Here is a 24,687-nt window from a genome sequence, read left to right on the forward strand (position 1 = left end):
AATAACTCGGCCAGTGAAGGCCAATCAGTGCAGAGCTGCTGTAAGGGGAGCAGCTGATTGGCTGTCAGTGAACAGGAGGTAGACAGACGGCAGGGGGCGGGGTTTACATGTTTTTATTGATTTATTTCCATAACGATGATAAAAAGAACATAAAAAACAGCTGTGATGTCAGAGGACGAGCTCGATGACATACGAGGAAGAGGAGGACGGGGGGCGGGGCTTCAGGGCAGCAGCAGTCTGTTTCAGCCAATCAGAGAACAAGAAGGGCGGAGCTCAACTGAAGATCTGTCTGTCAGAATGTTGCCTAGCAACAGTACTCCTCCAGCCAAACAGAACAGGAGCGGGGCTTGGCTCGAGCAGGGGGCGGGGTTAGATAAGGGGCGGGGTTAAAGAACATCATCACTCTCAGCCGTGTGGAGCTGCGTGTCGTCAGCGTCCGTCATAATACTGCTGTCCTGACTGTCGTCCACCTCCACCGCTGCTGAGAGACACACACAGGTCACATGTTTACACGTCACACGAATCAGCTGACTGTAACGCACTGAGTGATGTCACAGTGATGTCACAGCGCATACCTTCGTCCTCTGGCAGATATCTCTTATCGATGGCTTCTTTGATCTGGTTGTTTGCTCCTTTAGGATCCAGATCCATCGCCCAGCTGAAGTTCATCAGAGCCAGGTGAGTCTGACCCAGTTTCTTATACACCTGAGACGGAAACAGGAAACAGCTGGAGTCAGCTGACCTCATCATTAACCTGCATGTTAGAGTTAACCCTGACATACATGCTAACCCTGACATACATGCTAACCCTGACATACATGTTAACCCTGACATACATGTTAACACTGACATACATGCTAACATACATGTTAACCCTGACATACATGTTAACATACATGTTAACCCTGACATACATGCTAACCCTGACATACATGTTAACCCTGACATACATGTTAACATACATGTTAACACTGACATACATGTTAACATACATGTTAACCCTGACATACATGTTAACATACATGTTAACCCTGACATACATGCTAACATACATGTTAACCCTGACATACATGTTAACATACATGTTAACCCTGACATACATGTTAACATACATGTTAACCCTGACATACATGCTAACATACATGTTAACACTGACATACATGTTAACATACATGTTAACCCTGACATACATGCTAACATACATGTTAACACTGACATACATGTTAACATACATGTTAACCCTGACATACATGTTAACATACATGTTAACCCTGACATACATGTTAACCCTGACATACATGCTAACATACATGTTAACCCTGACATACATGTTAACATACATGTTAACCCTGACATACATGCTAACATACATGTTAACCCTGACATACATGTTAACCCTGACATACATGTTAACATACATGTTAACCCTGACATACATGTTAACCCTGACATACATGTTAACATACATGTTAACCCTGACATACATGTTAACATACATGTTAACACTGACATACATGTTAACATACATGTTAACCCTGACATACATGCTAACATACATGTTAACACTGACATACATGTTAACATACATGTTAACCCTGACATACATGCTAACATACATGTTAACACTGACATACATGTTAACATACATGTTAACACTGACATACATGTTAACATACATGTTAACCCTGACATACATGCTAACATACATGTTAACCCTGACATACATGCTAACATACATGTTAACACTGACATACATGTTAACATACATGTTAACCCTGACATACATGTTAACCCTGACATACATGTTAACATACATGTTAACCCTGACATACATGTTAACCCTGACATACATGTTAACATACATGTTAACCCTGACATACATGCTAACATACATGTTAACACTGACATACATGTTAACATACATGTTAACCCTGACATACATGCTAACATACATGTTAACCCTGACATACATGCTAACATACATGTTAACCCTGACATACATGCTAACATACATGTTAACCCTGACATACATGCTAACATACATGTTAACCCTGACATACATGTTAACATACATGTTAACCCTGACATACATGTTAACATACATGTTAACATACATGTTAACCCTGACATACATGCTAACATACATGTTAACATACATGTTAACCCTGACATACATGCTAACATACATGTTAACCCTGACATACATGCTAACATACATGTTAACACTGACATACATGCTAACATACATGTTAACCCTGACATACATGTTAACATACATGTTAACCCTGACATACATGCTAACATACATGTTAACCCTGACATACATGCTAACATACATGTTAACCCTGACATACATGCTAACATACATGTTAACCCTGACAAACATGTTAACATACATGTTAACCCTGACATACATGCTAACATACATGTTAACCCTGACATACATGTTAACATACATGTTAACACTGACATACATGCTAACATACATGTTAACCCTGACATACATGCTAACATACATGTTAACACTGACATACATGCTAACATACATGTTAACCCTGACATACATGTTAACATACATGTTAACCCTGACATACATGCTAACATACATGTTAACCCTGACATACATGTTAACATACATGTTAACCCTGACATACATGCTAACATACATGTTAACCATGACATACATGTTATCTCTAACGCAGTCAACAGTTGCTGACAGTAACAACTGTCTGGCGGCTCAGAGCTGTTTCTACCCTGTATGTCATGTATGTTCACATGTATGTCAGAGTTAACATGTATGTCAGTGTTAACATGTATATCAGAGTTAACATGTATATCAGTGTTAACATGTATGTCAGTGTTAACATGTATGTCAGAGTTAACATGTATATCAGAGTTAACATGTATATCAGTGTTAACATGTATGTCAGAGTTAACATGTATGTCAGTGTTAACATGTATGTCAGTGTTAACATGTATATCAGAGTTAACATGTATATCAGTGTTAACATGTATATCAGAGTTAACATGTATATCAGTGTTAACATGTATGTCAGTGTTAACATGTATATCAGAGTTAACATGTATATCAGTGTTAACATGTATATCAGAGTTAACATGTATATCAGTGTTAACATGTATGTCAGTGTTAACATGTATGTCAGTGTTAACATGTATATCAGAGTTAACATGTATATCAGTGTTAACATGTATATCAGAGTTAACATGTATATCAGTGTTAACATGTATGTCAGTGTTAACATGTATGTCAGAGTTAACATGTATATCAGAGTTAACATGTATATCAGTGTTAACATGTATATCAGTGTTAACATGTATGTCAGAGTTAACATGTATATCAGAGTTAACATGTATGTCAGTGTTAACATGTATATCAGAGTTAACATGTATATCAGTGTTAACATGTATATCAGAGTTAACATGTATATCAGTGTTAACATGTATATCAGTGTTAACATGTATGTCAGAGTTAACATGTATATCAGAGTTAACATGTATATCAGTGTTAACATGTATGTCAGAGTTAACATGTATGTCAGAGTTAACATGTATGTCAGAGTTAACATGTATATCAGAGTTAACATGTATATCAGTGTTAACATGTATATAAGTGTTAACATGTATGTCAGAGTTAACATGTATATCAGTGTTAACATGTATGTCAGTGTTAACATGTATGTCAGAGTTAACATGTATGTCAGTGTTAACATGTATGTCAGAGTTAACATGTATATCAGTGTTAACATGTATGTCAGAGTTAACATGTATGTCAGAGTTAACATGTATATCAGTGTTAACATGTATATCAGTGTTAACATGTATGTCAGAGTTAACATGTATATCAGAGTTAACATGTATATCAGAGTTAACATGTATGTCAGTGTTAACATGTATGTCAGAGTTAAGTGTGTAATTTATTTCAGTGTATGTGATTACTGAGAAATGACAGAAATCTTAAGTTTATTATTATTTATTATTATTATTATTAAGTTTATTTGTGATGTTGCTGTCGGGACTCGTCAGCTGATTCTACCAGAAACAACCTCAACAGGCTGTTGAAGTTCCTTCAGTATGTAGTAAATACAGTTTATGTTAATAGAGAGTGAATGAAGTTTATATGAGAGACTTGAACTGTTCCTGAGTGTAAATGACTGAATCACATTCAGGGTCAAAGGTCAAAGATCACAGCTGATGTTTGGTACCTTTCCTATGAGGAAGTAAACCAGAGACTCCTTAGGAACGATCTGCTTCAACTCCTCCAACTCCTGAAGAGCCGCCTGCAGAGAGACAGACAGGTCATCAGAGAGACAGACAGGTCATCAGAGAGACAGACAGGTCGTCAGAGAGACAGACAGGTCGTCAGAGAGACAGACAGGTCATCAGAGAGACAGACAGAGAGACAGACAGGTCATCAGAGAGACAGACAGGTCGTCAGAGAGACAGACAGGTCATCAGAGAGACAGACAGAGAGACAGACAGGTCATCAGAGAGACAGACAGGTCGTCAGAGAGACAGACAGGTCATCAGAGAGACAGACAGAGAGACAGACAGGTCATCAGAGAGACAGACAGGTCGTCAGAGAGACAGACAGAGAGACAGACAGGTCGTCAGAGAGACAGACAGGTCGTCAGAGGGACAGACAGGTCATCAGAGAGACAGACAGAGAGACAGGTCATCAGAGAGACAGACAGGTCATCAGAGAGACAGACAGGTCGTCAGAGGGACAGACAGAGAGACAGACAGGTCATCAGAGAGACAGACAGGTCATCAGAGAGACAGACAGGTCATCAGAGAGACAGACAGAGAGACAGACAGGTCGTCAGAGGGACAGACAGAGAGACAGACAGGTCGTCAGAGAGACAGACAGAGAGACAGACAGGTCATCAGAGGGACAGACAGAGAGACAGACAGGTTGTCAGAGAGACAGACAGGTCATCAGAGGGACAGACAGGTCGTCAGAGAGACAGACAGAGAGACAGACAGGTCGTCAGAGAGACAGACAGAGAGACAGACAGGTCATCAGAGAGACAGACAGAGAGACAGACAGGTCGTCAGAGAGACAGACAGGTCATCAGAGAGACAGACAGAGAGACAGACAGGTCGTCAGAGAGACAGACAGAGAGACAGACAGGTCATCAGAGAGACAGACAGGTCATCAGAGAGACAGACAGAGAGACAGACAGGTCCCCAGAGAGACAGACAGGTGGTGGTTACCTTGTACTTGTCGTTGGCGAACAGTATGGACGCTCGGTGGAACTTGCAGAGCGGGTTTTTGGGGTCGATCCCGATCGCTCTGTTCAGAGTCTCTAAAGCTGCATCAGACTTCTTCAAGGCATGTTGCACCTGCACACACACACACACACGCACACACACGCGCACACACACACACACACGCACACACACGCGCACACACACACACACGCACACACACACACACACACACACACACACACGCACACACACGCACACACACGCGCACACACGCGCACACACGCACACACACACACACACACACACGCACACACACGCGCACACACACACGCACACACACGCACACACACACGCACACACACACACACACACATGCGTCTGTCAGACACATCTGGAGGTCTTGAGATGAGGTGAGATGTGGTTGAAAGTTTTGTGAGGTCAGAGGGAATCTTGGAGGTGTGACTGTACATGATGAACCTAAAACCACCGGCCGCTTTGCTCTGTAGTCATGTGATTCAACAAACCTCTTCTTACATCACATGGGGCGAAGCTAGGCTAAGCTAAGCTAGGCTAAGCTAAGCTAGGCTAAGCTATGGGTGAAAAATGGACCCGTATGTCGGGACTGGAGCGGGGACAGACGGCTGCTGAGCGTGAGTGAGCTCTGCAGGAGAGGAAGAGTCCTGCGTCGCTGCTGCGTCTTCTTCTTCTGCAGGAATAAACACGATTCTGCTCTGATGCGAGCGGTTTACCGCTGGGAGGAGTCACACATCACCTCTGCCGCTGTCATCAATAATAAACATTTTAAATGTCGGTGAGTTTATATAACTTTAATGTTACACCGTATGTAGACGTCTAACGTCGCTGCTGTATTTACACCTTCAGATCAGGTTATTCTGAGTGTTGATGGAGCAGCTGGTCGTTTTGCGGACAGACCTGACAAAGGATGAATTCAGGCTTTTTACACATCGACATCATGATGTCGTTATTTCAGCATCCTTTTGATCTGTTGATTGCAATTAAATCACAGCAAAATCTAAGTTTATTAACAGTTAAACAGGCCGTTCTGAACGAGGCTGCTGGACAGGAGGAGAAGGCTGCTCTGGTGTTTGATCCTCGTGGTACCAAAGTATGTCAGATACATTTTATGAAGACCTCAGGGAACTGTATTAACTTGTGGAAAAGGGGCATAATATGGCCTCTTTAGAAGTCAATACTATAACAGGGTGTTGATGCTAATGCTAACAGAGCATGTGTTATGAATGAAGGATGCTACACGCTAACATACCACTCCGATGTGACAGAGCAGCACGGAGCTCTGAGGGTTGATACTCAGAGCTTTCTTGAAGTGGATTTCTGCTAAGTTGAACTTCTCCTGTTTGTAGTAAATCATCCCCAGACCGTACCTGCACACACACACACACACACACACACACACACACACACACACACACACACACACACACACACACAGTTGTAACACTGTACACACTGATTAACATTATTAATTTTTTTAAGTGTTAAAATGAGACATTCACCTTTGAAACTGTATTATAGTTACCATGGTTACCGTAACATGTAGTGTACTGTCTGTTATGTAAAGTACAGTGGTTGCCGTGGTTACTGTACCATGCATTGTAGTGTCTGTTGTTGACTCTGATGGCGTTGCGGAAGCAGGCGAGCGCTCGGTCCAACTCCTCCGTCAGAACGAACTCGTGACCCAGCAGCGTGTAGGCGTACGCGAAGCCCGGGTCCACCTGAGACACACACACACATGACACCTTCAGATAATATTCAGAGAAGAAGAGCTAACAGCATTAATCAGCAAGAACAGACATATATTTATCTTTGGATATATTTTTTAAATCAAACAACTAGCTAGCTGTTACCCGCTAACTGCTAACATTCCCACGAAGAAACTGCACCAGAGAAGCTAACAGAAGAGTTATTTTATGAAGACAAATAAAAGGATCCTTCGTGGTAACATTAATATATCTGGTGAACTACATAGAGTTTAGTTTTTGTCAGTGTTTATAGGCTAGAAAAGCTAACAAAGGAAATATTTAGCCGAGCTGCCCACAGCTCAGCTGTCAGAGCGCAGACGAGGGAGGCCGAGTACACGGCTACACGTAGGACTGGAACACAAACAAAAGATACTGCATGAAAACACAGAGGTCTTCTTCACTCACTACGCCCAGCAACCAGGAGGAAGGAAGAAGAATAACCTCATGTTCTTCACTGATTCCATCACATCTGGAAAGATACTCATACGTATCCAGCGACCATCGGCTCAGGCAGCAGATTAAAGACGAGGAAGACCCTCTGCTCTTCATCACATACTACACAGTGAAGATGATGAGAGCCCAGTAGAGATCTCTGCCCCTCCCACACCTGCCAGCTCCACCGACCAGTATGACCCGCCACCGTCTGTTCCAGGTGGGACTACTGCGACCTGAATCCGCCTCGCTGTTCTGTATGACAGGTATGGACACGGAGCGGGGGGGGGGGGGGGGGCAGAGCTGCTCCACCAACAAGGAAGTCACAGAGCCGGATCGACATCACATTAACATTTCATCTCGCAGACGCTTTTATCATCTGAGAGCTGATACGACACCAGCAGGGATCCAGTCAGGCGACGCGACTCAGTGCTGTTTGAGTCCAACAGGATGTAGAAGCCAGCAGGTGCACAGAGGGCCTCGATTCCTTCAGTCCATCAAGTGCAGAGATGTTCATCAAAGAGCCTTCAGTCTTTTCTTAAAGATTGAGAGGGACAGCTGACGCTGTTATTGGCTCATATTCAGACGTAACCAGGCGGCGCGGCGTATCAGAAAATAACGATCTGATTCATCAACTTCCTCACTAACACCGCTCCCTCTCTTCATTCACCCTCTAGCTCACTCGACCACAGCTGCTCTCTCTCTCTCTCGTCTTTTTTAAAATGAGTCGGGAAGCCGACAGAAAAGTCTAACTTTACTTTGAACGTTATCAAACGAAGAGAAACGTCCTCCCTCGTCCTGGTAACGTCTGTGTCCTCCCTCGTTCTGGTAACGTCTGTGTCCTCCCTCGTCCTGGTAACGTCTGTGTCCTCCCTCGTCCTGGTAACGTCTGTGTCCTCCCTCGTCCTGGTAACGTCTGTGTCCTCCCTCGTCCTGGTAACGTCTGTGTCCTCCCTCGTTCTGGTAACGTCTGTGTCCTCCCTCATGGAAGAGTTTACAGCTCTGATCAGTCTGATCTCCGTCACACCGGCATGTCGTATAAAAGCAAACATGAAGTCGACTCAAAGGCGGATCCTCCTGACGGCTGTAACGTGGGTTCTCTGTATTAAATAATCTACAGACTCTCTCTGCCTTGTGTCCTGCCGGCCGAGTCTGATGGGAAACACCTGAACAGGTCAGGCAATGAACTTGTATTTTGATGCTTTGGCAACGCTGTTCTTGAAACTTTCATGCCAATAAAACCCGCTGAATGTAACTAATAGGTGAGAGAGAGACAGGTAGAGAGACACGTAGTGAGACAGGTAGTGAGACAGGTAGTGAGACAGGTGAGACTTCCCCTGCTAACTGTCTGATGATCATTATAGTCCTCTCTGCAGCTCACAGACCGGATAGAACAGGTCAGTCAATCTAAGCTCGGTATCTATGGTAATAACAGCCAACAGTAACCATGGTAACGGAAGCTCACCTGGATGGCTCTCTGGAAGAACTTGATAGCAATATCATGCTCCCTCTGCAGGCTGAAACAGTTTCCTGCTACACACCAGGCCTGCAAAGAGACAGACAGGTGGTCAGAGAGGAACACCTTCAGGACAGGTGTGATTCTAACCTCAGGACAGGTTATGGACAGGTGTGATTCTAACCTCAGAACTGGTTGTGGACAGGTGTGATTCTAACCTCAGAACTGGTTGTGGACAGGTGTGATTCTAACCTCAGGACAGGTTATAGGTGTGATTCTAACCTCAGGACAGGTTATAGGTGTGATTCTAACCTCAGGACAGGTTATAGGTAGGTGTGATTCTAACCTCAGGACAGGTTATAGGTGTGATTCTAACCTCAGGACAGGTTATAGACAGGTGTGATTCTAACCTCAGGACAGGTTATGGACAGGTGTGATTCTAACCTCAGAACTGGTTGTGGACAGGTGTGATTCTAACCTCAGAACTGGTTGTGGACAGGTGTGATTCTAACCTCAGGACAGGTTATGGACAGGTGTGATTCTAACCTCAGGACAGGTGATGGACAGGTGTGATTCTAACCTCAGGACAGGTGATGGACAGGTGTGATTCTAATCTCAGGACAGGTTATAGACAGGTGTGATTCTAACCTCAGGACAGGTTATAGACAGGTGTGATTCTAACCTCAGGACAGGTTATAGACAGATGTGATTCTAACCTCAGGACAGGTTATAGACAGGTGTGATTATAACCTCAGGACAGGTTATAGACAGGTGTGATTCTAACCTCAGAACAGGTTGTAGACAGGTGTGATTCTAACCTCAGGACAGGTTATGGACAGGTGTGATTCTAACCTCAGGACAGGTTGTAGACAGGTGTGATTCTAACCTCAGGACAGGTTATAGACAGGTGTGATTCTAACCTCAGGACAGGTTATGGACAGGTGTGATTCTAACCTCAGGACAGGTTATAGACAGGTGTGATTCTAACCTCAGGACAGGTTATAGACAGGTGTGATTCTAACCTCAGGACAGGTTATAGACAGGTGTGATTCTAACCTCAGGACAGGTTATAGACAGGTGTGATTCTAACCTCAGAACAGGTTATAGACAGGTGTGATTATAACCTCAGGACAGGTTATAGACAGGTGTGATTCTAACCTCAGGACAGGTTATAGACAGGTGTGATTCTAACCTCAGGACAGGTTATAGACAGGTGTGATTCTAACCTCAGGACAGGTTATGGACAGGTGTGATTCTAACCTCAGGACAGGTTGTAGACAGGTGTGATTCTAACCTCAGGACAGGTTATGGACAGGTGTGATTCTAACCTCAGGACAGGTTATAGGTGTGATTCTAACCTCAAGACAGGTTATGGACAGGTGTGATTCTAACCTCAGGACAGGTTATGGACAGGTGTGATTCTAATCTCAGGACAGGTTGTGGACAGGTGTGATTCTAACCTCAGGACAGGTGATGGACAGGTGTGATTCTAACCTCAGGACAGGTTATAGGTGTGATTCTAACCTCAAGACAGGTTATGGACAGGTGTGATTCTAACCTCAGGACAGGTTATGGACAGGTGTGATTCTAATCTCAGGACAGGTTGTGGACAGGTGTGATTCTAACCTCAGGACAGGTTATGGACAGGTGTGATTCTAATCTCAGGACAGGTGATGGACAGGTGTGATTCTAATCTCAGGACAGGTTATAGACAGGTGTGATTCTAACCTCAGGACAGGTTATAGACAGGTGTGGTCTTTACCTCTGGACAGTTCTTGTCCATGTCTGTCAGGTCTTTGGACAGGGCGGACAGTGCGACATCCTTCTGCAGGTGCCACAGTGTGGTTGAATAAATCTCCATCCCTTCAACTCTGTACGACTCAATCCTGCGAACCTCGCTGAACAGACGCTCCGCCTACGAGGAAAAAACAACGACCATCATCATCATGATATCATAAACCACAGCTGACCAATCAGGTTGCTCAATGAGTCCTACTGTCAAGCCGTTTCAGACCAAATCGGGCGGTGCAGTGAAAACACCAGTTCTCCCATTCATTTGAATGGGAGTCAAAGACGTTACTGGGAGGACGGGAGGACATTTATCTTCATTTGATAACGTTAAAAACTAAAGTTAGGTTCGCTGGCGGCTTCCTGACTCTTTTTAAGAGATGAGAGAGAGAGAGAGAGAGAGAGAGAGAGAGAGAGAGAGAGAGAGAGAGAGAGAGAGAGAGAGAGAGAGAGAGAGAGAGAGAGAGAGAGAGAGAGAGAGAGAGCAGCTGTGGTCGTGCAAGCTAGAGAGTGAATGAAGAGAGAGAGCGGTTATGTTCTTGAGCACAAATAAACACGCCCACACACCTCCGCTCAACCCTGCGTCTGTACGCCGCTCCGCCTGATTGGGTCTGAATGCAAGCTAATTGATACAGCAGAAAACATATAAGGTCAATCATGTGAAAGAGGTGAGTTACACCTGTGTGTGACGTGAACTTGTTACCTGCGTGTCTGGTGAACTTGTTACCTGTGTGTGACGTGAACTTGTTACCTGTGTGTCAGGTGAACTTGTTACCTGTGTGTCAGGTGAACTTGTTACCTGCGTGTCAGGTGAACTTGTTACCTGCGTGTCTGGTGAACTTGTTACCTGTGTGTCAGGTGAACTTGTTACCTGTGAGTCAGGTGAACTTGTTACCTGCGTGTCAGGTGAACTTGTTACCTGCGTGTCTGGTGAACTTGTTACCTGTGTGTCAGGTGAACTTGTTACCTGTGAGTCAGGTGAACTTGTTACCTGCGTGTCTGGTGAACTTGTTACCTGCGTGTCAGGTGAACTTGTTACCTGTGTGTCAGGTGAACTTGTTACCTGTGAGTCAGGTGAACTTGTTACCTGTGTGTCTGGTGAACTTGTTACCTGCGTGTCAGGTGAACTTGTTACCTGTGAGTCAGGTGAACTTGTTACCTGCGTGTCAGGTGAACTTGTTACCTGCGTGTCAGGTGAACTTGTTACCTGTGAGTACTCAGCCAGTTCGAAGTAGGCCCTGCCGATGTGAGTGAGCACCCAGCCGGTGTTGTAGTGCTGGGGAGGAAGGGAGGTCAGGATGTTGATGGCTTCTCTGCAGTTGTATGAGCACAGCGCCTGGTAACCTCTTCCCAGTTCCCGTAGTAACGCCATCACGCTGTCTGAACACAAACACACAAAAACACATATTAGAAGTATTTTTACATGCAGAAGTAGGGCTGTGATGATAACCGCATTACTGCAATATTGTGGTCATGTGATGCCTACCATGGGGTTGAGCTCATTACGGCCATCACCAAATTTTTAAAAAAAAGTCAACTACCACTGTCATATATGGTAGTCTAATGTGCTTGCACATATACTGTGTGATATACGGTAATACATAGAATATATACCTCAGCATCGCCCCACAAGAACGATGGCATCCAAGCTAGGCTAAAGGCTAACCCCAGCTGACCAGCTTTCCCGCCAATCTTCCTCACCAACGTCCACTCCACTGACAGTAAACTAGATTACCTAAGACTGCTTCTGACCTCCTGGAGAGAAATGACCAAACTGCTGTGCCCTCATCTTCACCTAGACATGGCTGCACGACGGTATCCCCGACTCTGCTATCCAGCTAGCCAGGCTAACTGTTCTCTGGTTGGACAGGATTGCTTTCATTGTCGGTAAGACCCGAGGCGGTGGCCTGTGTGTTTATATTAACAAAGACTGGTGTGTGAACGCCGGAGGTCAGGTAAAACCGCAGGGATAAGTTGCTTTTTTGCTGCAGTATGAAAGAATCCAGACCGTCACAGCCCTGTGCAGCAGCTCTCTGGTACTGGGGGATCTTGGTGTCTGGCAGACTCAGGCTGGGGTACTGCAGTATTTTATAGTATTAGTAGTATTTTTACCTGCAGCAGCTCTCTGGTACTGGGGGATCTTGGTGTCTGGCAGACTCAGGCTGGGGTCCAGTCTCAGGATGTCTAGACTCTCGTTGAGGTTGCTGCTGTTTGACGTCTTTGCTGATTTACATTTTGTTTTCCTGTTGGGGATCTTTGTAGGAAACTTCATCTTTAACTTCTTACTGTTCTCCTGCAGACACAGAGAGACACAGGGACAGATGTTATCAAGCTGTAGTGCAGTAATTTAGTAAAATGGTATAACTCAGTAGTACAGCACTGTAGTACCGCAGTATTACTGAGGTAGTACCGTACCTTGGCAGTGGAGCTGGCACTAGTAAACAGTCTGGAGCTTCTTCTGGGCTGAACGTTTGGAGGACCAGACATACTGGGGCTGAGGACCTGAGGGGAGCCACTGAGAGACAGACAGGTTATCACTTACCGCCACCATCTCCTTTTCTTTCTTAGTTGTTTTTGATGTTGGTATTTATGACTGATGGCTGTATTAACTCTTATATTAACATTTCTTTATTTTATTCAGTAGATCAGGGTTCCCACACATTTTCACAGACAAAATTTCCAAACTTTCCCATGACTTTTCAAGGTCCCATAATATAATTTCCATGACTTTTTGATTAAAGCAACATCTGACTGTGTCTTCTGCCCGCTGGGTGCACAGGTTTGGCCTGCAGCCTATCATACAATTAAACATCTTTAAATTGGGCTGTTGTTGAATTATGCTCTGCACTATGTGTGCTATCAGTTGATTACCTATAAGCCTATTGGATAATGAAGACTAACAGCACGTCTTCACAGGCGGCTGAGGGGAAATAAGCGTGCATTGATTGTTCATTGATTCTCATTCATCTTTAATAGCCTACATAGTGGCATCGGCAGAGAAGATTTGGCAAATTTTTCATGGGCGCAACCAACATACTCAGCTCTGCTGCTCATCCCACAAATGCATGTTCCTTACGAATGGGGCTCCATTTAAAAGGGAAATAAACAGACTTTCCAACGGTATAAGATTTATTGTCAAGAAGCATCGTTTAGTTTAGTTACCTGGTGTGAGGAGCAGAGGTCTGTGATTGGTTGAAGGGGATGGGCAGAACATCTCTGCTGTTTCCACTCTGACTGAAGACAGACTTTGACTGACTGATCCTGGAGACAGACTGAGAGAGACAGACAGGTGAGGAGAGACAGACAGGTGAGGAGAGAGAGAGGCAGACAGGTGAGGAGAGACAGACAGGTGAGGAGAGAGAGAGACAGACAGGTGAGGAGAGACAGACAGGTGAGAAGAGAGACAGACAGGTGAGGAGAGACAGACAGGTGAGGAGAGAGAGAGGCAGACAGGTGAGGAGAGACAGACAGGTGAGAAGAGAGACAGACAGGTGAGGAGAGACAGACAGGTGAGAAGAGAGACAGACAGGTGAGGAGAGACAGACAGGTGAGGAGAGACAGACAGGTGAGAAGAGAGACAGACAGGTGAGGAGAGACAGACAGGTGAGGAGAGACAGACAGGTGGGGAGTGTGTGTGTGTGTGTGTGTGTGTGTGTGTGTAGTTAGTGTGTACCTTCTTGCTGGGGGCTGTAGATTGTGTTTCCATGGTAGCTGAATAGTTCTGTAGATATGTGGGGTCTCCAGGGCTGGGCTCCAGGGGCAGGATGCCAAAACTACACACACACACACACACAGTATTATGTATAATGACGAGGATAACACACTTCTGTGCAGGTATTGTTAAATAACTTACCTGGGCGTTAGTGGACTAAGTGCAGCAGGTCCTCCCAGTAAACTCCGCCCACTCTTAGGCTTGTTCTGTTTAGCCAATAAGGAGCCGGCTGACGCCATGGAAACAGTACTACCCAATAGGGAGCCAGTCTCCGAGGAGATGAGGGAGGAGTCAATGTAGGAAACTGACAAATCAGAAGTCAGCTTTCCATTTGATGATTCTAGATTCAAACGATTTAACTCCTGAAGAGGAAAAAGGTAAACCGATTATTAGACTGAGACCATCAATAATCTGATTACCAGACTGAGACCATCAATAATCTGATTACCAGACTGAGACCATCAATAATCTGATTACCAGACTGAGACCATCAATAATCTGATTACCAGACTGAGACCATCAATAATCTGATTACCAGACTGAGACCATCAATAATCTGATTACCAGACCACAGTAATCTGACATATGCAAAACTACTTGACAGTAAATCTGATTGTGATTCTGTACCAGTGTGTCCTGTGGCGTCTCCATAAGGGCGGTGTCTAGGCGGTGGGAAGAGTTCTGGGCGGGGCTAACAGGTGGAGGGGGCGGGGCTATAGAGGAGTTCTGAAGAGAGGACAACCTGAAGACCTGGTCTGGATCTGGTTTCTCTCCTGGAACAGAAACCAGTATCAGTAAAGTCTTCAAAGTCATGATGATGATGTGGTTTTGTGCGTGTGTGTGCGTGTGTGTGTGTGTGTGTGTTACCTAGGTGACAGAGGTTTTGAAAAGGCGACCAGAGGAACGGGTTGAGAGTTAAACTTCTCTGGAAACACTCTGCGCCTTTAGTGACACGATCTGTCTTACTGCTCAGACACACAGACAGACAGACAGACATCAGTATGTCTTATATCATTAACACCGGAAACAGACTGGGAGGAGCTGTTAATTACCAGTAAATGTGTCCCAGTAATGACAGCGTGAAGGAGGCGGAGTCTCCAAACTCAGTGATGATGTCATCTTGACTCTTCTGTTTGTTTAGCACTCCACCAATCAGAACCTGTTCTCCTTCAGCCAGCCTGAGAGACAGTCAGGTAATCAGACAGACAGACAAAAACATGGGAGCAGCAGTTACATTATGAACAAGTCGCATATAAAACCTCGATTATCAGTAATTACTCCGTATTTCAACAGCGCCGCCGTCATGATGAACGCACTCTTTAAGCAGCTGACTGGAGCTGGTGGTGAGAGATGCTCTCCTCACCGAGCCGGGCTGAGCTCCATCAAACAGACTTCAGGTTATATTGGAGTCGACTACGACTGCTTGCTGCCAGAAGTTCAACAAAATCCCCCAGAAAAGTAAACGGTTCGAGAAATTTATTAAACTATTTATCAAGCCGAACGTAAAATTGCTCATTCACAGCACTGTTTCACAGACATACAGAGCTTGTATGCTTAAAAGAAAATGCTCACTGTATGTAACGAGTGATTCTAATTAGCTAAATATCTTAAAAGAAGTTGAACTGCCGTAGACTTTAAGCTGAGCAGCAGCAGCTGAGAGACGACAGAGGAAAGCTGTTTACTGACCTGCCGTCTTTCCAAAAATCTGAGAGCAGTTCAACAGTATGAAACGTTATTCTGAAGGTCTCAATAAGGAGATCAGGTCTGATATTAATTAGCTGAACAGTGTACAGTGAACAGTGTACAGTGTACAGTGAACAGTGTACAGTGAACAGTGTACAGTGTACAGTGAACAGTGTACAGTGAACAGTGTATAGTGAACAGTGTACAGTGAACAGTGTACAGTGAACAGTGTACAGTGTACAGTGAACAGCGTACAGTGAACAGTGTACAGTGAACAGCGTACAGTGAACAGTGTACAATGAACAGCGTACAGTGTACAATGAACAGTGTACAGTGAACAGTGTACAGTGAACAGCGTACAGTGAACAGTGTACAGTGAACAGCGTACAGTGAACAGCGAACAGCGTACAGCGTACAGTGAACAGTGTACAGTGAACAGTGTATAGTGAACAGCGTACAGTGAACAGCGAACAGCGTACAGCGTACAGTGAACAGTGTACAGTGAACAGTGTACAGTGAACAGCGTACAGTGAACAGTGTACAATGAACAGCGTACAGTGAACAGTGTACAATGAACAGCGAACAGCGTACAGTGAACAGTGTACAGTGAACAGTGTACAGTGAACAGTGTACAGTGAACAGCGTACAGTGAACAGCGAACAGCGTACAGTGAACAGCGTACAGTGAACAGTGTACAGTGAACAGCGTACAGTGAACAGTGTACAATGAACAGCGTACAGTGTACAATGAACAGCGAACAGCGTACAGTGTACAGTGAACAGTGTACAGTGAACAGTGTACAGTGAACAGCGTACAGTGAACAGCGTACAGCGAACAGCGTACAGTGTACAGTGAACAGCGTACAGTGAACAGTGTACAATGAACAGCGTACAGTGAACAGTGTACAGTGAACAGCGTACAGTGAACAGTGTACAGTGAACAGCGTACAGTGTACAATGAAAAGTGTACAGTGAACAGTGTACAGTGAACAGCGTACAGTGAACAGTGTACAGTGAACAGAGTACAGTGAACAGTGTACAGTGAACAGTGTACAGTGAACAGTGTACAGTGAACAGCGTACAGTGTACAATGAACAGTGTACAGTGAACAGCGTACAGTGAACAGTATACAGTGAACAGTGTACAATGACAGTGTACAATGAACAGCGTACAGTGAACAGCGTACAGTGAACAGCGTACAATGAACAGCGTACAGTGTACAGTGAACAGTGAACAGCGTACAGTGAACAGCGTACAGTGTACAGTGAACAGCGTACAGTGAACAGCGAACAGCGTACAGCGAACAGCGTACAGTGAACAGCGTACAGTGAACAGCGTACAATGAACAGCGTACAGTGAACAGTGTACAATGAAAAGCGTACAGTGAACAGTGTACAATGAACAGCGTACAGTGAACAGCGTACAGTGAACAGCGTACAGTGAACAATGTACAATGAACAGCGTACAATGAACAGCGTACAGTGAACAGCGTACAGTGAATAATGTACAATGAACAGCGTACAATGAACAGCGTACAGTGAACAGCGTACAGTGAACAGCGTACAATGAACAGCGTACAGTGAACAGCGTACAGTGAACAATGTACAATGAACAGCGTACAGTGAACAGCGTACAGTGAACAGCGTACAATGAACAGTGTACAGTGAACAGCGTACAGTGAACAGTGAACAGCGTACAATGAACAGTGTACAGCGTACAGCGAACAGTGTACAATGAACAGCGTACAGTGAACAGCGTACAGTGAACAGCGTACAGTGAACAGCGTACAGTGAACAGCGTACAGTGAACAGTGTACAGCGTACAGTGAACAGCGTACAGTGAACAGCGTACAATGAACAGTGTACAGCGTACAGTGAACAGCGTACAGTGAACAGTGAACAGCGTACAATGAACAGTGTACAGCGTACAGCAAACAGTGTACAGTGAACAGTGTACAGTGAACAGCGTACAGTGAACAGCGTACAGTGAACAGCGTACAGTGCACTGCCACTGCAAAACTGTGAGCTCCGCTGCTAAAATTTCACATGATCATTAATATCAATGGGCTAATAATGATTTTCACGCGCACACTGTGCGAGCACAATAACAACGTTATTGTGGAATTGTTTTGAGTCATCCTCCATCTCTTCATTCTTCAAAGGACATCTACATGAAAGGTACGAGAGTAGCATAGTCCTGGAATACGGCAGTGCCTGTAGTGTGTGTGCAGTGAGTGTGTAAATGAGTGTGTGTAGTTGAGCGAGTGGAAGAAAAGTGATGGTGAATGTGAGCGGAGCAGAGGAAAAGGTTAGCAGTAAGTCGTCAGTCTGCAGTACAGTACAGACTACAGTCTGTCAGTTAATAAATGCTGCAGCTCCTCAAGACCAAGAAAATATTAATCTATCAAAGGGGGTTAGCCCCGAAGTTAGCAACAACACGTTAGCCTAGCCGGAGCAGGCTAACTTAGGGTGGACTGCCTTATCTATAATTTGAGTCAATTTAGTGTTCAGCATGAATTTTTGGGAGAAACTTTACATTAGTGAAATATAAATATCCATCATTCAGTTGTGTCAAATTGGAGTACCTTACCAGTACTCAGTGTGTCATTTACGACCCATTATAGCTACAGGTAAAGTAGAAACTGTTTCAGATATTATCTATTATTGGAAGCAGTGCAATAAACAGTGTACATTTACTGTGTTGAGACATTCAAACATTTATTATAGCAACAGCTGTCTGGGCCTCCAGAGTCTTTCTGTAAATTAACATATCATGACTGTGAACATGAATAAATCTGTCTAGAACAGTTCTAAGCTAGTTTTAAGTTCTCACTGGCACACAAAAGCCCCGCTGCTGGAAAACTCCTAAAGGAAACACTGACTTAACTACAAAACCTTTCTACTATTATAACTCTGTGTGTGTGTGTGTGTGTGTGTGTGTGTGTGTGTGTGTGTTCTTACTTGCTGAGCTCGACACAGCACTTGGCCAACAGGAATCGAACCTGCGGTGTGGAGCAACTGTGAGCCTTCAGCAGCCGGTACGCCTTATAAGGCTTCCCCGATCGGTAATAACATGTGGCCAACAGGTAGAGAGCCTCCTCCGACCTCACTGACAGACAGACAGACAGGTAGACAGACAGGTTAACGTGGCCAAAAGGTAGAGAACCTCCTCTGACCTCACTGACAGACATACAGGTAGACAGACAGGTGTTACCTTCAGCGTAGAGTCTCTCAGCGAGGAAAACAGCGTCCAGGTAGGCGTAGTGGTTCAGAGCCTGCCACACTGCAGCCTGAACACACACAGACACAGACAGGTTGTCCATCATGTTGGTTATAGTTAGGCCTGGTTAGGGTTATGGTCAGGGTTAGGGTTAGGGTTAGGCCTGGTTAGGGTTATGGCCAGGGTCAGGGTTAGGGTTAGGCCTGGCCAGGGTCAGGGTTAGGGTTAGGGTTAGGCCTGGTCAGGGTCAGGGTTAGGCCTGGTTAGGGTTATGGTCAGGGTTAGGGTTAGGCCTCATGAGAACCAATTTCAGAACAGTGTTTGATGGCACTTTCAGGAACTTTCATTGCTGAAATGTTCCAGACTGACTGACCTTCATGTCTTAAAGTAATGACGGACTGTTGTTTCTCTTTACTTAGCTGAGCGGTTCATGGATTACTACAGTAGTGGAAAAGTGCTGCTGACCTCAGCACAACACAACTGAGGCTCTCAAACACATTAAGAAGGAGAGAAATTCCATCAGTTAACTTCTGAGGAGGCACACCTGTTCACTGAAACCCACCCAGGTGACAACCTCATGAAGCTGGTTCAGATATTATCAACATCGGCAAAACTGTCATCAAGGCAAACAGTGACGACTCCGAGGAATCTGGTTTGTTCAGCACTTTGTTTACTACATAATTCCACACGTTATAGTTGTGATATCGTCAGTATTGTTCTACAGTGTAAAAAATACTACGAAATAAAGAAAACTCTGGAATGAGTTGGTGTATCCAAACTTTTGACTGGTTCTGTATGTACACAGTGTACACAGTGTGTACATACTGTGGATTTTTATTATAGCCACATTATAGAATGAATAACTGACTGCATCTCACTGTTTATGAGGTCACTTTTTCTTCTGAGAAAGTCTGTTAGTGGAGCTTTGAGCTGATTTGGTGATGTCACAGGACGGTCAGGTACAGGTGTGTTGAAGCTGAGTTGGTGATGTCACAGACCTGTTGAGTCCCAACAGCGCTACCTCGTGGATGTGACCAGATGTAATCCAACATGCAGTGCATGTGTGGATATGAGGAGGGTTAACAGAAACACTGCCACAGTCCTGGATGTTGTTTACAGTCTGATCACAGATTAAAGCTTTCATTCACACCTGGAGACACTTGGTTTAACCTGCAGAGAGACTGTCAGGTTCATCATCTTCATCACAGGTGGGACTCTGATGTCACAGGTCTCAGACAAACGTGTTTCTGCACTGTCAGGATATCATCGACACTAAATTACAGATCTGCTGTCAGATCACAAATATCAACAACAAAGAGTACAGTTCAGACCTGCTCTATGTGAAAAGAGCCCTGAGATGACTTCTGTTATGATTTGGCGCTATATCAATAAAGTTGAATTGAACTGAACATTTATCAGAGAAGAAGTGAGTTTCTGACATTTAATACTGATGGAACCAGCTCAGCTTGGAAAAGCATACTATAAATAATATTATAGTAATATAATAACTGACAACAGAAATAATCAGTACGCAGATGTTAATGAACAAGCTGAGTACATTTATATCCTGAAACACAGTGACTGAAATCAGATTACAGGCCAGAAAACCTGACAGTGTGTCACCTGTGATCAGCTGTTTCCACCTGTGATCAGCTGGTTACTGTAGTTTACATACAGCAGGTAAGTGATCGGACAGGTTAAGTATCAGTGTGGACAAGATCTTTGCTCAGCACAGACTCTTTATTAAAGGCCTAATGAGGCTTGTTGTTAGATTGCTGTAAAAGTTGCTGTAACACTGCAACTAATAAATTATTATCTTATCTTAAAAAACTTTCTATTCAGGAAAACTTTTTCATCTGAACTCTTATTATTTTCTTTATGTTGTGTGTTCCATGTTATTAAGACTGTAGCACTTGGAGTTTCACTATGAATGAAAAGTGCGGTACAAATTAAATGTGTTATTATTTCTTGTAAAAACTGATCACGCGTTCTTTATGTGATGTCAGATGAACTGCACGTGAACACTTTATCATTGTAGGGTGCAGATACCGTGAGAAACTCGTCTCAGACATACCTGCGATATACTGGCTGTAAACAAACAGACTCTGACATGGCAGCTAACCAGCTGTTAGCTCCTGTTCATGTTAGCCGGCAGCTGGCTGCTGGTTAGCCTGAGCAACAAGAGGCTAGCCAGTTGTTGGCTAACTTTAGCCTGACTGCTACGACTGGTCTGGACTCAGACTTTGATTACAAACTAAATAAAGTCTTACTAAACCCGTTAAGGTTTACGTATGAACTTTAGAGTTGGGTTTCTGCTGACTGAAGCTAAAGCTAAAGGTTAGCCATCGCGTTAGCGGCTAACAGAACGACACTGTTAGCATTTCACTACAAGCAACGCCAGTAATACGAAACTCCATTTGAAATCTACCACTTTGATATCGCATATGTGATCAGCACAAACTCACACATCTTTAACCAATCAATACTATCTAAATAATTAATAAATTCGGCTCACATAAACTCAACTAGACTCAATTTGTTTCGGAAGGAAATAAACTTTAATGATGTTGGTGCTGCGGCGCGATGTGACTGCAGGAGGACCGTGAGACTAACATGCTACATGTATGTAGATTTATTTTTAAAGCAAATCATAACAGTTGTAATGGATCTACACCGAAGCGATGAGCGGAACCAAACAGGTCATAAAAGGTCACGAGAGATGTTCCATGTTGTTTCTACGTTAACCGAAACCAACAGAAACCTTAAAATCACGGATTTTTAACCGAAGTCTGGCATGACCTCTCTGAACTGCAACCGGCTGACGTTAGCTGACGAACTAGCATCGTGTTAAAGCCTTGAACCGTCCGGGCTCCTGACGGGACCGACCTCACGGTAATAATCGGGTTTTGAACACTAATAACACCGATAAAACGCTCCGTGTTACTGGCGGCGGGCTGCGGGGCCTGCGGCGGGGGAAAGCTCTCACATCGCGGACCGGAGCAGCCGCTGAGGCCGGGACGGAGAAGGCAGCACGGGCTTCATAAATACTCGACTTCCCGCTCATGACAACGAGCTGAAGATGTTATTTTACCTGGACAGGTTCCTGCAGCACCGTCATTCCGCTCAGAGGCTCCGTCTATCTGATCCTGTCGTCTGTTCGGCTCTTTCTTTACTTCAGTCTCCAGGAGGAGCTGCAGCCGAAGATTTGAACACACCGACCGTTACCAGCCGAACTCCGCCGAAGAATACCGAGGAGCACGGAGGGCCGGGGCGGAACTGAACGACTGTCTGACGGGAAAAGCCGAAGCCGCTGCTGGCGAGATGAATGTAAAGCTGTCGCCGCCTGGTGGCCACAGAGAAAACTGTAACTCCTCATAACGAAGACAACATGATGCTCATCTTCATGTTCTCACGTGAAGACTGCGAAACTCATTTAATGTAATGAAATACAGAGAACCTGTCCAGGTGAATCAGGAACATAAACTCAGGTGTGAATGGAGACGGACCAGTGAGGCTCTGCTGACTCAGCAGGTTAAAGGTCCTGCAAGGTATTTTATTTATAGCACTTAAAATTAAAGAAAGAAATCATATCTTTGTGTGTGTTTTTTCTGTAATGTACAGTCCTCTCTCTCTACCAGACTCACCTGTTCTACCTCTGTTCACCTGATGAGCTTCATGTGGAACACTTGGTTGGTTAAACAGTGCAGGAGTTGGTGGAGAGCAATGGAGGCTGGTGGGGGGGGGGGGGGGCAGAGGAGGATGGGTGCCTGCTGACCTCCGCAGGGCGGGATCTCTTACATTTGACTCGATGTATTTCATTTTTTTTCATGCTAATCTGTGATTGGCCATGACACGTAAAATGACGCTCCAAGGAAGGCTGTCCTCACTAACCAATAAACAACCAGAACGCAATATTGACATCGAGTTGGTCCAATGATAGTTTCCAGAATTCATCTTCAATTCTCTCCACTGTAAGGCAGAGTAGCAGCAGTAGATAGCTCCTTACATTAGCCAATGCAACAGCTGGCTTGTTGTAGCAGCCTGAAGGACTCTTTATACATCCATGGAAGGACTGTTAAGGACTGTTGTTAAGCTAGCGGGAGAAATTATCTGGACTGTGCAGCGCAGCAGCAGCAGGACGCTGCCGGGGAGGCTGGAGAGAGAAGCAACTGGAGAAACAACCAGGAGAGTTAGCTTGTTTGTCATTGTTGCTAATGATATCAGACTGGTTAAGCAGCAGCCATAAAGTTCTGTTAACTAACAAACAAGATGACCAACAGCCACAAATGGATGTTATGACATGAATACTTCATCTCCATGATAGAAAGAAGAAGACGTCAGATAACGTGAGGCAGATACAGCTTCTCTCTCTCTGTCTCTTTGGTTGCTAATTTCATCTCTGATGGTTAAATGTCTCTGTGTGGCTTTTTTGTGTTTTTTATCTCTTTAACAAGAATGCAGCAGATATATATATATATATATATATATATAATGTGTTGTGGGTAACGTTAGTTTGCTTGTTGAAGTTACAGTGAGCTGTCTGGACTCACTCATTCATTCGTTTTTAATTGAGTGGTTGTTCAGTCACCTGTTGATGTTGTGTGATGACTCTGCTCCCTCAGAACTCTGCAACCCCTGGGACTGGCTAGGATGCACCTTCTGGGCAGGCAGACCAAACCTTTGAGACAGTGTCTTATCTGAGACTTGCTGCTGCTTTGGGCTGCTTTTTGCTGGTTGCTGGTTCTTCTTGCTTTTATCTTTGTCTTCTTGCTTTCTGCCATTCCGGTTGAAAGTTTGCATTTTACTAGTTTGAAGATGTGACTCAGAGCAACGGGAGGTGAAACCTCAAAAGTCTAGAGTAATGAGTTGAGGATCAAGCCTAGAGAGCATGAACCAGGAGCTCTCTTCCAATGGGAACTCTTCAACCTCTGACCAGCTGACTCACTCATCATTACAAGGTCCAGACTCCAGCTCCTCACCCCAGCACATCAGACTCCATTCTCCACAAAAAGCCACCCCAGAGAGCAAACAAGCATTCCTACAAAACCTTCAAAAATGTGCTTAAACCCTGGTGCATCATAATTTGTAACTTCAATTGGCAATTCAGAACTAAGCTGTTGTACCGTTGATTTGACTCGCTGCTTCTCAGGTAACAGTCATCTCATCTGTTTATCAGGTCTCTCATACCAACTACACAATACATAACTCTGCATCATGCATTCAAATCATTCACTAGCCATAGCCTTGTGCACCAGTTTCCCCCTTGTGTCTTGTTTGTAAAATGTCGTAGTGTTAAGTAACCTTAACCTTAAAAGACTTTATACCCTCACAAAATCATAATTACGATTAATAACAATCATAATTCTAATTGACCTCTCTTGTGTG

General features: G+C 44.3%; 1 protein-coding gene across 2 annotated transcripts; it reads right to left on the reverse strand.

Moving 5' to 3' along the window:
* Window positions 1-97: 97 nt before the first annotated feature.
* Window positions 98-22,564, reverse strand: cdc27 (cell division cycle 27). 2 transcript variants are annotated; one of them, XM_067616058.1, is made up of 20 exons: window positions 22,394-22,564; window positions 19,297-19,372; window positions 19,044-19,191; window positions 15,454-15,579; window positions 15,269-15,366; window positions 15,029-15,174; window positions 14,543-14,763; window positions 14,363-14,462; window positions 13,852-13,961; window positions 13,105-13,204; window positions 12,802-12,982; window positions 11,897-12,069; window positions 10,664-10,816; window positions 8,911-8,991; window positions 6,859-6,986; window positions 6,518-6,635; window positions 5,236-5,364; window positions 4,224-4,298; window positions 576-705; window positions 98-481 (listed from the first exon to the last, which is right to left on the reverse strand). In XM_067616058.1, the coding sequence occupies exons 1-20, from the start codon at window positions 22,418-22,420 to the stop codon at window positions 387-389; spliced, it is 2,415 nt and encodes an 804-aa protein (XP_067472159.1). In that variant the 5' UTR covers window positions 22,421-22,564; the 3' UTR covers window positions 98-386. The 2 variants fall into 2 exon arrangements, with proteins under 2 accessions (XP_067472159.1, XP_067472160.1); XM_067616059.1 differs by having other exon boundaries at window positions 98-478; window positions 22,394-22,563.
* Between the last annotated feature and the right edge of the window lie 2,123 nt (window positions 22,565-24,687).

The sequence above is a fragment of the Thunnus thynnus genome, chromosome 17 (assembly GCF_963924715.1).
Source record: "Thunnus thynnus chromosome 17, fThuThy2.1, whole genome shotgun sequence".
In the NCBI taxonomy this organism is placed as follows: domain Eukaryota; kingdom Metazoa; phylum Chordata; class Actinopteri; order Scombriformes; family Scombridae; genus Thunnus; species Thunnus thynnus.